Source organism: Lytechinus variegatus, chromosome 1 (genome assembly GCF_018143015.1).
Source record: "Lytechinus variegatus isolate NC3 chromosome 1, Lvar_3.0, whole genome shotgun sequence".
Classification (NCBI taxonomy): Eukaryota; Metazoa; Echinodermata; class Echinoidea; order Temnopleuroida; family Toxopneustidae; genus Lytechinus; species Lytechinus variegatus.
Genome location: NC_054740.1, coordinates 81,927,927 through 81,944,219, shown reverse-complemented (window position 1 = coordinate 81,944,219; position 16,293 = coordinate 81,927,927). Strand labels below are relative to the sequence as shown.

The following is a 16,293-nucleotide window of genomic DNA, read 5'->3' as shown; positions in this document are numbered from 1 at the left end:
AAGTTCAGCACAGGCCACATTTTCTCGCAAATCTAATATCGATGCCGTGACACTTATTTTATCTCATTTTTTTATGAGATGAAACAAGCTCACAATAACTAATACGTTTACCCAAACTGATCTGCTAACCTACATGGTCTAATGTGTTAAATAAGACACTGTTGAAAACATTGATCATACATACTATGCGTGTACATTGTGCAATTTGTTATCAACAGGATTCCAATAATTTATGTTATTAAACAACTCTAATCATGCACCTGGGCTGTTAAAAATTTAATCCTTCTAAATTGACAAATCCTTACATATTTCAGAAATTCAGAGACATTTAATAGAATAGCGTCATGACATAGGATCTATGCGATACTATGGATTCTGGGTAACGGACTTTTAAAGGTTCCAGCTGGCATGAGGAGTAAGGAAGTTGGGCGTACCACGGAAAAGCGAGGATCTACGGGAAGATAGTAATTTAATTCTTAATGTGCTTTTACTGATCTTTGTCACATCGTGTCACTTGCCAACGATATCACGACAAAAGCTTTAAATGATTTCCTCCCAGCGGTTCTAGCAATGCATGGAGATAAATAGTGGGATTAAGCATTCGAATATTCCAATGGGAGATGCTGAAGGAATTGTTCTAAACGAAGAAAGGGAAATGTCAGTGTTTAAACAATTTGATTAGATCCTGAAGTGTCCGCTTGTTAAGTCTTTGCCGTATTCAATACTCAGCATCTGGTAAAAATCTCTCTATTCGGACCATCTGAATAGATCCTCCATACTATTAAAGTAAGAATAAACACAGCGCGCCGGGTGGCCTTCATCAAAACAGGGATGATCACGTATAACTCTAAGAATGTTGACAAAGTCTAGGTAATGATTTATGCTCAGATGATGAGTGAACAATCTAGTAGTGATATCTCACACCCAACTTCTGACCCTTTGGCATTTTGGTTGTTCGACAAATGAATTTCTTTTCTTTTGGACAAACAAGCCACCCCTTTAAAGTGTTGTTCGATCAACTTTAATAATAATAATAATAATAGGCATTTATATAGCGCCATCTATCTAGAAATATTCTATTCCGAGGCGCACAAGAAAAGAAAGAGAAAGTTTGGATGAGTGTCAAAGTGCCAATAACTAATACTGTTAGAAAAGATAAGATTTCAGTTTTGATTTAAGGTCTCCAGTGATTGTATAATTCTTAAATTTAATGGCAAATTATTCCAGAGAGAAGGTGCTGAGGCAGAGAAAGCTCGTGCACCATATGCAACACGTGCAACACATGCAACACTTTCCCTTGCATCCCTCTTCCGAAACGCCCCACAGGTGTTGGTAGAAGTAAATTTCGTTTATTGATAAAAAAAAAAAGAATTAACCGATAGATTCGAGACTTTCAGTGTAATGACGAAGGTAAGGTTATGTATAAGCATCTCTTTGAAGTGCCGCACTATTCGTTTCCAAGCTTTTAAAATAATCTTCCATCTTTCATCACCAATCCAGGCCCAAAATCTTACCTCTCATCCCGTCTCACCTTCCTTACCTATACCACCCATCACTCCTCTGAGACTACGCTGGATATAGAAGTGACCACTTATACCAAAAGGTTGCCCTGTAGTTACCCCTCTCTTGTACCCCTCCGACTCCTCTTGTTACCCGTGCTATAGCCTACTTTTAGACAAAGTTAATCAGTCTCGACTGATTCCAGACTGATATTTTGGATCAAGTTCAATGATACATTTTAAGGCCCACCCAAACTTTCATTGGTTTGAGGGCAGCCAAGGGAGATAATCTCGTACGATGGAGACTCAATATTCAAGTTGTAAAAGTAACGTTACCGTTTCTTGCCTTACAATATCCAAGAACTAAGGAATTTTAGACGGAAGATCAATTATTGTACTTGAATGCAGACTTATTCAATCACGTACAAATCATGAATTGTTCTTCGATTTGAACGTGATATCTGAATGTAGGTTCCTTCAAAACGTAAAAATTAGATGTCAATGGAATAAAAATGCATTATATGCATGTACGTTCATAGCTTTTTAAGAAAATTATAAACACACCATGTATGTCCTGTACAGACTTCGATGCATTTAAAGTAGAGATCTAGTATTGTGTACATTGAACCATATTGCCTCATATGCCTAAATCTTCAATGGGACATCTAACAGGGATCGTTACAAGTCATAAGACGTACTCAAAAAAATATGATAGCTATCCAATTTCTCAGGCCAGCAAACACCAAGGTTTCGATGGAAGCAAGCATATAGCAAAGTTGTTTGCAAAATCTATGCAATGAGCCACACACTCTTAGCACATCTAAAGAATACAATCTAATCGTCAACATGTACGATATAATGTTACCTCTCTGCCCAGCGTTTGCAGCCAGAAAAGATTGTTACATCCGATTAATTGATTAAAAATATGTAAGAGGTGTAATTGTCTATCAGTTAAGAATGTGTTTATATTATGGTGCAACGATTCGAATAAGGTCAGGCAAAGGGTAAAATTTATTTAATTTTAGTTATGTATTAAATCACCTTCAAAGTAATCTGGCGCCACGATTGTATGATAACAATTCTTCTTTATGTTCAAATGACATTGATTTATGTATAACTATATCTGTCAGATTCCGAAAGATGTTTTTCTTCAAGGTATGTTTTAATTTTATGTTTTTGATATTTGGTTGCCTAAAGTATGAAGGGCATATCTAGGGTGTTTGATTGACGGATCATTGTGCATAAAAAGAAATCTCATGCATTGTAAATAGGGTTATTTGTTCGCGAGTGTCTCAAAAACATTTGCTAATCCTTTTCATCAAGATTGACACAGTCCCGAGGCTTGTACCTTCGCAAATCACATTTGTAATCTAATTTGATAATCTGGGAATACTCATATTCGACACCTCCTTGGTTTCTATCCTCAACTCCTCCTTCTTCGTAGCATCGCATTATTCCTGTATGTATTTCGGGCGATATTACAAACGAAACGGGCGAGGAAGTAGCCGGAAATCCGCAGATTTTGAGAGAAGCTATTTATACCTCTATGACATATATCAGCTTATCTGAGTCACCTTGCTCACAACTCCAGGGATTCCAAAAACCCTTGAAACTTGCCTTGTGTGTGTGGAATAATAATAATAATAATGTGACTGCAATACGAACAAGATATATGATAATGATGTACATTTTTAATTTACATTAGCCTTATTACGCCATACATTTTTCTCCATTATAGGCCTATATCATACTGTCGAAAAAACAGACAGAATAGGCTTAACATCTTCGTCATATTTTATGGAACCTCTTTTCATAGTGGATTAGAGTTATTCAAGTTTGACTACTATTGGCTTCTTCTTACCTGGCAACCAAAAATGGTTTTCGTTGTGATTATTTTAAATGAGCATTCGCCCAAGAAAGAAATTGCTGTTTTTTTTCTAATTTTGTAAGGAGCGACATGATAATGTCAGAGTGCTCATCATGTCCTTCTAGAAGCGCTTTCCCGACACACCCACTGTGTATACGATGGCGCACAGCAACGAGAGTCACGACTAATCCACCACCCACATGCCTTCGCATACACACATGCACCCACACACGCACATATCTTCCAATACAACCTCTCATGCAATGTTAGATACCCACATTATAATACACTCAAATCAACAACCACATATGCAATATAGCCAGTTATTTATAATCCGAAAATCCTTTAATTTACGATCTTACTTAGATGTGAACTTTTGGGACGTCGTAATTGAAATCATGTTAAAAGTGTCCTTTGAAATAATTTTATTAAACATGAACTTATATCGACTCTTGTATCTGTCTCTTGTTTTCTTTCATCAGCTCCTCTTGACACGACCGGTAAGGAATTCGTCTTCGCCTTCCAGAGTAACTTCCAAAATAAAAGACCAGACAGACTGACGCTGCTACTAGGAGCCAACGAACCAGGTCTTACCAGGGTTCAAGTCGAAGCACCAAACTTCAATTGGCAACAGACGGTGCAATTACAACACAAACAGGTAACCTTTCTGTGTTTAAATAGACAACATTCTTAGGCAATACCGATGAAATAGTCAACAAGCATACTGATTGATGATTCAAGTGACTGTTGCTTTTCAAGAATAGAAACAGGGTAGCTTTATTCATTTCCTAGATTTATTTGTATTCTACATAGACAAAACAATGAAACTTTATTGATGTATAAAATAACTTCTTATTGTACATTCATTTTTTTTATTATAATGCATTCTTTTGGCAGGTAAGGCAAGTGGATCTTAACCCAGATATTGCTGCTCGAGGGGCAGGGCCAGTCAATGGTACGCTTATCGTAAGAGCAACCAAGGATATATCAGTTCATGGCCTCAATTCGCTCACCATGACAAACGATGCCTTCTTGGCTATCCCAACGCATGGTCTTGGTGAAGAGTATTTTGTGGCATCTTACGACCCGGTGCCCATTGAGATGTCACAGTTCTTGATCACAGGCATCCAGCCCGATACAACCGTGAAGATCGTTCTTCAGGCCAGGCTTCAACACAACTCACAATGGTACAGCAAAGGGCAAACCCTGACCGTCAATGTTGGAAAGTATCAGTCCATCCAGTTTCAGAGCCAGGAAGATCTTACAGGAACCAGGATTACATCCACCAAGCCCATCAGCGTCATGTCTGGAGCTTCTTGCACTCTCGTCCCAACCCAAGTATACCGGTGTGACCATCTCGTAGAGCACCTACCCCCATTCAACACTTGGGGCAAGCGATTTACCCTTCTGCCCTTCTCTAACAGATCTGGTGGATTCATCTTCAGGATTATCGCTGGTCGTCCATCAACCACAGTACACATTATGGGAAATAACGTCCAGCTTCAGTTCGAAGGCAGCTTCAGGGAATTCAATCAGCCAGCTTCACTGAAGACCACTCTGCAATCAGATAAACCCATCATGGTTGTCCAGTACGCCAAGGGAATGCAGAAGGATAATAATGGAGATCCCTTCATGACCCTCATCCCACCTGTCGAGCAGTACATGCAGAAGGAGATTACCTTTGGTTCTTTCAATCAATCAGGTACAGACATGCTCAACATGTTCGCTGGAGTTTCCTTTACCTCACCAGCTCTTTTCACCATGAGTCTCAATGGAAAATCGTCATTTGAACCCGACCAAGGTATCCCAGGCACTGGTATCTCTTCAACTTTCACAGCCGACTCGTAAGTAATTTGTTACGGTATTACTTAGGAAGTGTTTGTAAGAAACATATATGAATAAGCCACATATAATTAGATATTCATTTATTTTATATTCGTTACTAGTAGTAGTTTCTAACTAGTAGTTTTTACCTAATTGATTAAAAATGAAACGGTCCCAGACCTAGCCGTTTGGAAATATGTGTAGAGTCAAAACCATCTTTCCAAAGATATGCTTAAGGCTACTTTTTTTAATTGTCGGATTGATGATCAAGAAAACTAATAAAAAATGATATATGTTTTTATTGTTCATTAGGTCGACACACTTCAGTATTTTGCATTTATGGAATGTATAATTTGTTGCCTTGCCTATTATTGATCTCTTATCCAGGACCATTCCTCTTGATAACATCCGAAACATTCTAACAAATTATGAGAAGGATGTTCGTTTCATGGCCATCGTTTACGGGTTTGCCAGCGGCACATCGTTCGGTTACCCAGCAGCCTACCAGCTCAGGCAAATCACATGTACAAGGCCTGGGAGGCAGGGTAAGTTTCCCATGATGATGATGATGATATGCTTTGTCGGTATGTGGGGTTGTCACCTATGCAATCCTGAGGTCATTGATGTCTGCTGTCAAGAGGGGGGGGGGGGGGTGCTGCCTGCTTTGTTACCGTTTTCATGACCAATTCATCTTGTGGATCCCAATCCATGTTCATGTTTAAATAGAGTAAAATGCATCCCGTAGTTGTCTCCTTTAAAAACATACTTATTTGAAGAAAAAAAATCCCTCAGGGATATGTGGTTTGAGGGTTTGGGGTTGAAATTCGATTAAGATATCATAATCTTTTCATTATATTTAAATGAATGTATGAACCATTATCTAATGATCTGAAAACAAATTCGCAAATTATAATAAAGGTAATGTAACAATGTCCTTTCAATATTAAACCTTACTCCTTGCCACCTCACCCTGGTGTGATTTAAAATAATAACCAAAAGATAGGGATATGTTGTTTAGCCAATGGTTTGCCGCAATCAACCATGACATCTTGTATCTTGGAGCAATACAAAGATCTCCCCGAAATCTCGAAGTGCTGGTTGTGAAGTGCAAGGTCCTTCCTTACATGTTATATATTTCAAAGACAGGACCTTTTTAAGAAGCCGGCATGGTGATGAATGGTCCATCTGCATGCTAACATCTGGTCATTATCATCCTTCAAGTACCGCGTTAATCAATAGCATGTCATCCTATCGGTTAATAAGTCAGTAAATGGTGTCGGGATTGAACAAGATGGAGCGCCTAGGGGAAATTGCGAACACGATATACGAAGTTAATGCTAAATGATGAAATAGGGGAAATAAAATGAGATGCAGGCTTAATCCTACGAGACCATATAGGCCTGTCAGAGAAAACAATGCGTATGGAAGATCTATTGGTCATGTTGATAGTACCATGGACCTACTCCATGAAAGTACTAGACCAAAAGGAGAAGATTATAGTTTTATCGATTTTTTTTGAGAACTACATAAAAAAGCAGTGGCTCGTTAAATACAAGAACCTTTACTATTGTTCACAATAAAGACCCCGTGGGTAAGATACTTTATGAAGACATCTCTTATCATATCCTCTACGTTTCATCTCACGTTGTTTTCCCCCGAGGCGCAGTCTTAATATTAGGATCATACAAGTGTAATGGGAAACTGTGTAGATTGGACAGCTTGCAAATTAGATTATATATTTTTTTACCATTCTGGCTACCTGGTGGGTTGGTGATGACCCGTGTAAATCCTTGTCGATGAAAAAAATGGTTGGCTGTTTTGATATGTTTGCATTGATGCTGGATGTGTAGGATATTGATCGGACATGTCAGAGGACAAACCGACTGTACCTCAAGGACTGTGCCTCAAGAATGTGAAACTTCCATATGAATAATTATGTCTGATTCAGATGTGGAAAGGATCTACAACTCGAATACTATTTTGTTAAAATGCGATACATGTACGACGTCTTGTGATTCATGTGGGGTTTTACTGTGTCAATATTAATTTGTTGACATTTACTCTTTTTAAGAAGATATATTGTTATTCATTTTGTGGCAACAACCTGACATGAATTAAATATCCACCCAAAAGTCTATCATCATTCTAACAGGGTGGATATTAGAAAGATCAAGTTACCATGGCAACGACCTTACTTTGAAAGGTCAGGACGGTAGTGACTTCTTCCGCTTCTAGAAGTGGAACGGGGTGCGTTAATTTGATGACTCAAACTTTAGAAACGAGATGCGTTTCCTTTCACAACGTGTGAGATACGTAAGGAACAAATGTCGCTTTGCGTTGAAAGATTCTGCAGTGACGAATGGAGGCGTATGTGCGTCTTGGTTTATGGCTGTTGTGTCGTACACACATGAGATTCCGTGTAGATTTTTTTTTTGTTTTGCGTCGCAGTGATGCGAAGGAAACATCGAAAACTGTTGCGTTATTTCGAATGACGCAACATCGGTCTGTTTGGAGTAGGTTTCATCGATTCCCATGCGCTATTAGTGTGGGCTAACATAAGTTAGATGAAATTGATGACATCAAATCTCGAACTTTGTCTTACCCACATGTGTAGAATCATTTGTCTTATTATTATTCTTCTATTTTGCTGGGGGAAGGTGTGTTTATGTGTGTGTGTGTGTGGGGGGCATTGTAAAACTCATCATTATCTTTTGTCATGTAATCCTTAACAAAATCATGGCATAGGTAACACCAATGCGTGTTAGCTGAGCATTTTCATTTTCACTTTGCATCTGAAGCGGGAGGGGTAAAAATCACTTTACCCTTGATTTTGCAGCGGAAATGAAATCTGATGCCGGAAAATGATATTGTTCTATTGTTGTATCTATGGGGTATTCTATGGGAAACGAATCATCGTTCCGTCTAGACAATATTGGCTCAGAATATACAATGATAATGGCTCAGCGAATCTATCAGAAAATAACTTTTATCTTGCTTCTGGAGTAATGAAATTTCGATTGTTTAGGGTGTCAAAATGGTTTACTAAAAAAAAATTAAACAAAATTGGAAATCCAGTTACTTCGAAGTCCGAATTTATTTTAGTATTCTATCATATTTGACAACTGATCCATCAATCTTTCAGATCAAGATATATTAATGTTTACAACCGAAATGTTACTTCGTATAAGCATTTAAACATCAACTTGTCTGCACTGATGCACGTTAAGAGCTTAATGACCACTATCTATTTTTAGAGGAAAAGGAAGGGTGAATATAATAAAACTCTCATCTGGCACATAGCCCCAGGAATATCCTCTAAACGAGGCAAAAACAGGCCAAAATGACAGTCTGTCCATATACGGGCATAGCTTTTGATGACGGTGATGACTTGCATGAAATATAATGGTTAGCCGGGGGAAAGAGTGACTATACTAAGGGACTAGAGCGGAACATAAGCACGGACATGTTAATTTGATCGCCAGACAGAATTTGTTCAAGTTCGGATAGTCAGAAGCGTTACGAAATATTACGCACTTGGGAAACATGATTTGTGGAACCACCTATTCAGAAACAGCCTCCGTTGTAAAAGTTTACTTTCGATGGGACATAAAAATGAAGGCCTGTGTTTGTAAAACTGTATCATACCACTCTAAAATACTCAGGATAAATCTGATAAAACCAACTGTAGATTTTGTTCTTCAATTTATTTACAACCACACATCCCAGTTGGATTGAATCCCTACGTACAGTTCACTTCTTGAAGAACCTGATAAACCTTTTTTCATTATATTCTATAAATCAATCCAATAGACATTGGTGACAATGAAATTCAAAACCTTTGGCCAGGGTGTCTAAAACCCTTAATGTTATTTGTTGACGCCCTCACGCAGTTTCACCCAGGGTTAAACCTAAGCATAATTATATGATTTGGTTAGTCTCTTTAAGAAGACAATTATTTGTTACACGCCCGATCGCAAAACAATATCATAAGCAAACATTAACGCACAACAAACGCCCTAAAGGGACAGTTTGTTATCCCTAAATTCTTCAAAAAAACTTAACAGTTAAATAAATTCGACTTCCATATTCTTTTCTTTATTGAATAATTATGATATACTGATGCCAGAAAATATAGGAAATTGCAATCACTTATACTATTATTGCAGGCATGGCCAAAGTAATCTTAGAATTTTCTTAACATGACCGTTATTATAACGTCCATTATTACCAATATCACTTAAAACCCGTGGTTTTCAAATTCGATCATTATACCAACCTCGGAAATTGTAAGCAAACTTTCGTCCACTCTTATTGGCTATCAAAAGCAAAAGCATCGCAAAGGGGAACATGCGAGTTATTTCTGGTGCATGTGAGAAAGCCTCCAAAAGTGGATAAAAATTTGCCTTGAAAAGTAATAAGTATATTATACCTTTGAAATTACATTGTATTATACCATTTTGATTTTATGAATGCAATTAAACTTGTATTATTTTCCTTGATTATCATGTGTTTAGGCCCAGAAGCTGAGTTTGAGTGTCCAGACTCGCACAGACGCCCCCGACCCACTGCACCTGTCGTACCCGTAGGCCCAGGCAGTGGAGGAGAATTAGGAACAGAAGGTAAAGACTTTGATGATGTCGATATTTTACTCTATGCGGTATAAAGGTCTACTATTCTCATGCACTAAAATAGGAACTCGACTGCCCCACAAAAGCGGATGTTTCATTTTTTTATCAGATTACTGTTCTGAAATGTGTATCGATTTTTCATTATAAATTTCAGGCAACGTTCCGCACAAACTCAGAGTCGACGCACAGTGGGCCAGAATGAACCCAAAGTGCGACAAAACCCTTTTTTCACATATTTATACGATTAAATTTGGTAGATAGGGGTAATTTCACCCGTAGAATTCAATAAAAGTATTTTCAAATATTGATGACGTCATTAAAATACTGTTTTCTGATTGGCTGTTAACATTTGAGAAGAAATTACATGTTTCTAATTCTACAATAATTTTCAAATTTTCAGAAACTAGTTTTAGAGAAATTTCAGCAATAAGGAAGCATATTAGCAAACAGCAAACACATAAACAGGCAAACAAACAAAAAAAAAAGTCTGTGCTCGGGGTACAAACAATTCAATTTGTGACTTGAGTATCGCTTAACCCTAAAAAGACTGGGGGCTGATTCAGCCCCCCTCGACATTTTTCGCGATAAATCCGCCGCGCAAAATTTTTTGACCGCGTCGCTCACTGACTTTTTACTTTCAAGTCTCGGGCAACTTTTGAGACCAAAATTGTGACCCCCGGGTACTCGGTTCCGAAATTACGCAACATTTTGTAAGTGCATGCAGACCCCAAATTACTCAAAAACGTGAATTTGTGTACAAATCCAATGCAAATAGTGTTTTCAGCCAAAATTCATAAATGTATCATTATTTTTCCTTTTACTGCTTAAAATCAATTAATTAAGCCCCTGACAATTTACATTGAAAAAACAATAAAAAAACAAAAATTCGAAAAACAAAGAAATACATAAGAAATTTAGAAAACGATAGAAAACATAAGAAAATAAATGTGATGTTGAAATTTTTTAAAAATAAATTTGATCAGATGCCTATCTAGAGTATGTGAAACAAAAATAAGCAATTCAGGGGCATTGTTTTATTAATTAGAGCAAACTTATGGTTTTACGCATAAATTAGCATCATTAATGAGACATGAGATTTTTTGAAGAATTTGATGTTATAGTTTTGTAGGTAATGCCAAGGGTAATGCGTGTGCCAATTTTCGTCGCGATCGCGCGATCGACGGCCGAGATCATAAGGGGGGGCTGAATCAGCTCCCCCCCCCCCCCGTCTTCTTCGGCGTCGAAATAGCCCAGTCTATTTAGGGTTAAAGAGGGCGCCCTACCATGAATCCGGAATTGTAAAATTCAAAGTGAAATTGTAAAAAAAATGCAAAGGGGTATTTTTATTCAATGGGTACAATGATTAACCACACCTACATGAATTAAAATGGATTGATGCCAGTATTGGACAGTGAAATCTTTAAAATAATTATCCCAATGATAAATAATAGAGGCCGGGTCCTCTGCAAATTAATCGGTACAAGGCCTACCTATATATTTCACCAAGAACAACGTATACAAAGTTATTCCGAAACAGAGTCTCTCTTTGTTATCTCAACAACCATTATGTCTTTGGTGAGAGGATCTTTTAGCATACATGTACTTTGAACATCAGGAGGAAGAGGCTGTGCTTCTAATCACAATGTCACTTGTTACCATTAGTCTGTGGAATACATATAAAGTCAATAAGAGTCATAGACCAATCAATCCTTGAAATGATAATATGCACTTCCTTCTTGATTGATTTTAACAATGATTTATAGCAAATTTAGAATGAGCCAAGAGATAAACGAATTCATACGTGTATGTGAAGTTACAACCCTTAATTTTTTTTTTTTTGGGGGGGATAAATACTAATAATGATAATGCAACTTTATACATGTATAGATCCCACGTATCTGTCATTTTCATTTTTTGGCAGAAAACTGAGTGAAACCAATCACATCCCTAGTCATGTGTGTTATAGCGATATACAGTAGGACTTGCTTTATGATAGCGATATACAGTAGGACTTGGTTTATGAACAACAAAACAAATTAATAATCTTACCCGGGAATCTTACCTTAAGAATTAATCTTCTCAGAATATATGCAACACGGGATGGAACAGTTTGACATCAAAATGAAGTTGTTTTACATGTATTACTATATAGTTAGTGGAAGTGGAAATGACAGCTTGTCTTAACGTATGTTTAACGAAAATATTTTAGGAAGATACCAGTCTAAAGAACCAGACACCTGAGCCAGACCCCCCCCCCCCTCTCTCTCTCTCTCTCCCACCACGCGACGGTGAGTTTCACAGAGATACGGTCTTATACGGTCCCGAAGGGAGCGTGGAGTTTGTTTAATGTCACCCGCATCGTTCGGCACGCGCATAATGTGACACTAACTTGGAACGACTCTTTGTGATAAATACGGCGAACATGTGGTTGGAAAATTGGTTATATCTCCAGAAAATGCACGTATCTGCAGCTAAATTTGGTATCATTGTAAAGCATACACTATAACAAAGACCGTCATGGTATTTATAGCGCAGCAATCGGCAGCAATTTGTAAAAGAAATGCTCATGAAAAAAAAATTGCTAAAACCCCCCATTGTCAAATGGTTTCGTCCAAAATTACCTCTGAAGGGATTATCATTTTATCTTGAAAATTTTTGATCACTTAAAACAATCATTCATCAAAAAGTACCGTGAATTAGAAATAAATTAAGCTATCCGTTTTGTTGAAACAGTGAAATATCTAAAACGTGTCATTTTCACATGCGGTAGCCGTAAAGGGTCATTTTCCGGTAATATTGAATAAAATGGGCAACTAATAATCAATTTCATGGAGAAATATTGTATGGAGACATCCTACAGGTTCTTATCTTTGCTTAGAACATGAAAAAAACAAAATTTGTTTCATGACCAAAAACCAGTTTTGGCGCACTTTTGCTCTCTCCTGGCCCACTGTGCGACGGTTATGGGATCAGTTTTGCTATAAGTGTTTTAACAGAACCAATGCTAGTTTAAACAAGGAATTATCTGGTCCTATTTACACGAAAACTGTATATCTTTCTATTTGATTAATTCTCTGCCATTCCACCAATCCCAATCTCCCGAAAATCTTGACGAATAATATATTTTTAACATTCTGTATCAATCTCTCGACCTTTTTCGAATCACTCCCTTCCCCCGCCCTCTCTCTCTCTTTTCTATATCCCCTTTCTCTGTGCCTTTCCTCATTTTTGTTTATTCAGGTTGTACGTCAAAGGGCGTCGTAGTTCTTGCCGCCATTCTTCCAGCCCTCATTGTATTTATCATAATGGTTATCATCCTTGTCTTCGTCCTCTACAGGTAAGTTTAATTGAAGTAATAAACATAATGTGATGATGGCAGCATATTAATTCATTTCGCCCTAGGTTACCACGACCTAATATACAAACGGACCATATTTACGTACACGTTAATTGTAAGCTACAATACCGAGTACTGCGCTCTGCTTGAAAACAAATAATGTGAAATATTTTTTGTTGTAAATTACCAAAGTACCTTCCATCCTCAAAGGCCTACATGAATCTGTCTCCTATAAGTTTTTATGATTGGACTGTACTTGGAGATGATTATCAACATCGTATGAAAATTCCTACCCATGGTATTAACAATGATCTATATTTTCACCGCTTATATGTTAGCACAGTGCATGTTCTTGTAGTTGCTATACATTGCTCCGTAGCTTCTATAACTGCATGAAATATATTAGTATCTTTGTAGGTGCTTTATTTACATGTACTATAGTTATAATATATCTTTATTATTAAAAGAGCAAAGGCTACCGCTAACGATCACGGCATATTCATATATAGAATGAATGATATTTTGCCATGAGAATGCCCATAAAACCCCCAAAATTCAATGTAGTTTTCCCGTTTATTTCATGTGAATAGCTAACTCTCAATCTTAAATCAAGTCAACAATGCATGTGGGGTTATTTCTTTCTTCAAAAATATACAGAGGTGGTCTCTACAAGAACTTTTAATCAGCCAACGTCGAAGACACGAAGTGCAATACACAAAACCTCAAACCGTAGGTTGGCTAGAAATTGCATTTGGAACCTGTAGATGCACATTTAGTGGCCTGTAGTTGTAGTATTTATCTTAATTCTAAGAAGCATTTTGTTGTCACTTCCCTTGTTACCATTTTACTCACAAACTGGTCATACATCGCTTAAGCATTTTTTTGCATCATTAACCATTAGACATCCGTCTGGCCCGAACGAATTCTAGTTGTCACAGCTTGGTTTTAGGAAGCAAAAATAATGTCAAAGCACCAATATTACAGATCAAAGATATATACCCCCATAACAATTTTACGATATCCAAAAGTACAAACAACTCACACACCATGTGCAGTTTTAAATGCAATTTGTGGTCCAACCGAAAGTGGTTCGAGGAATGGAGAATCAGATGGTTATGACATATTTGGTAGAGCACACTTCTTACCAATAGTCCAATGCATAGAATTTTATGTGATGATTACACCAATATTTTGCTATATCCCTTTTTGTGTTTCCCACTTGAGGACTCCATCGACACCGGAACTCCAAAAGTTCAAAATGTTTTTTAGGGTTAACCCCCGAGAGCGGACCATATCTAGGTGTTCGTTCGTCAGAAACGGAAGTCTATGATCTAATACTTGATAGAAGGTATGCTTACTATTCCTAAAGCATGACTCTGTGCTCTATACATGCTGAATCAGTTTTCGTTTCATCTCTGTTGTTGGAACTTCTATAATTTCTTCTACGTTGGCTGATATCACAGGCATGTTCGCATTTTTTTCTTAACCCATCCTCATCCATACTTTCTTAAGTTTATTTTCTTTTAGTTCTCGTATTCTGGGCCTATATCTAGTCTGTGCGTAGTTACACATTACTGTTTCATCGTCAGAATAAAAATTCAATAGCATTTCTAGGCTAGGAAAATTGTTGATTGGCCTTGATTTAATCTACATGGTTTTTGTTTTCGAGGTTCTGCATCGAGTCCCTTTAATTATGACGGCCAAACCTCAGAGATATCCTGCTATTTGACGCTATTTAATGAGCCCATGACATTTCTTATCATGTATTTTATTTTCTCGACAATGCTTATATAAGTTGCTCGTGTTAATTTTTTTTATAAACTGTCAGAGGCATTGTTCATGTATACACGTTCATTTAGCAGTAATGGGGTAACAAATACATATATCGTTATCTCTTTGCATGAAAGTAGCGTCGACCTCTCTGCGGTTTATCTTTATTTCAGTTCTGGGTTACTAGGGGAACTAAAGAATTAGCATGAATTGCACTTTGTTTTGACATGACTTGCATATGTATGATTGTTTGCATCTTGAATTGCACGAGGGTCTCATATTACTATTATTGTAGGCCTACTGCAGGAACTTTTAATTCACATGCCTCATCGACATGATTAATAACAATCTACATTCATCAGTGTTGAGAGATAAATACCTCCACATTTTGATGTTGCTTTAGCTTTAGCAGATGGAACAATCAGTTGCCTTCTGAGAGTTTTGCCAATTGTATCGTTGAGTTAACAGTCATATCTTATGCATGTTTGAATATGGAAAATCGGGGAATCCATTTCAGCACTCATTCCATCTTGCAATATTACACTTACCCGTTGTCAAGCAGCATTTTCTTCTTAGTTTAAAAAAAAAAATCAAGTCTGCACATTGACGTTCATCACCATCCCGAATTCAACGCATTTCCTTCAGATCAGATTCCGGGATCAGGTTATTCAGGACGGTGTTCTTTCATTAGCCTTTCTAAGCTGAACCTATTCTAACTCTAAAAGCTTTCTTTGGTCCCAGTATATGTGAGTAAGGCAGTGTTACCTGTGTATACGTTATTTAAAAACGATATATATAATTGAATTTCATTTCTTTATCCTTGGGCAGATTGAGGAGAAAGCTTTGACTTGTCTTTCATCATCACTGAAGTGCAATACAATGGATATATCATCTAGGAATTCACATCTTATATAAAAACATCTGAGTGATTGGACCATCCCAGAGACGTGTTCTTTAGACCTTGTCACACCAAATCCGGACTGAGTCATCGTGTGTCCTAAACCTTGAATCATTCGCGGGGGGGGGTTCTATTTGAGGAAAACGAACTTTTTTGCTAACCGTTTTGCCGACCAGGTCATGATACGAAATTGGTGTGATTTACGCTCTTTGGATATCTCATCAGATCGGACCAAGACACGGACCGCTCCTGGTGTGCCAAGGTCTTCATAAACATCTTAATTTCAATGGATTATATTGAAATGAGAGTCGCTCCGAGTTTCATTATCACTTAAAAATCATTGTCTTTCCAGCAAAGAGCAAACTGTATATTATGCTTTGTATTCCTAAATCGTTTTCTTTGTTTTTGTTCGTTTGAATAATTGTGGTGCTAAATATTTGTACAAATTGTAACAAATTGTAAGATAGGTG

At 37.4% G+C, this 16,293-nt stretch overlaps 1 protein-coding gene across 3 annotated transcripts in view; it reads left to right on the top strand.

Annotated features, from left to right (window-relative positions):
- Nucleotides 1-16,293, top strand: part of LOC121425028 (IgGFc-binding protein-like) — a 31,587-nt gene extending 15,294 nt beyond the window's left edge. The window contains exons 2-8 of one of the 3 annotated variants that reach the window (XM_041620967.1): nt 3,849-4,024; nt 4,264-5,210; nt 5,578-5,735; nt 9,705-9,809; nt 13,059-13,155; nt 14,380-14,503; nt 15,754-16,293. In XM_041620967.1, the coding sequence (XP_041476901.1) occupies nt 3,849-4,024; nt 4,264-5,210; nt 5,578-5,735; nt 9,705-9,809; nt 13,059-13,155; nt 14,380-14,485 (1,589 nt within the window). In that variant the 3' untranslated portion in view covers nt 14,486-14,503; nt 15,754-16,293. Of the gene's footprint in view, nt 1-3,848; nt 4,025-4,263; nt 5,211-5,577; nt 5,736-9,704; nt 9,810-13,058; nt 13,156-13,812; nt 13,885-14,379; nt 14,504-15,753 lie in introns of all 3 variants that reach the window. The other 2 variants (XM_041620976.1, XM_041620984.1) reach the window with 2 other exon arrangements.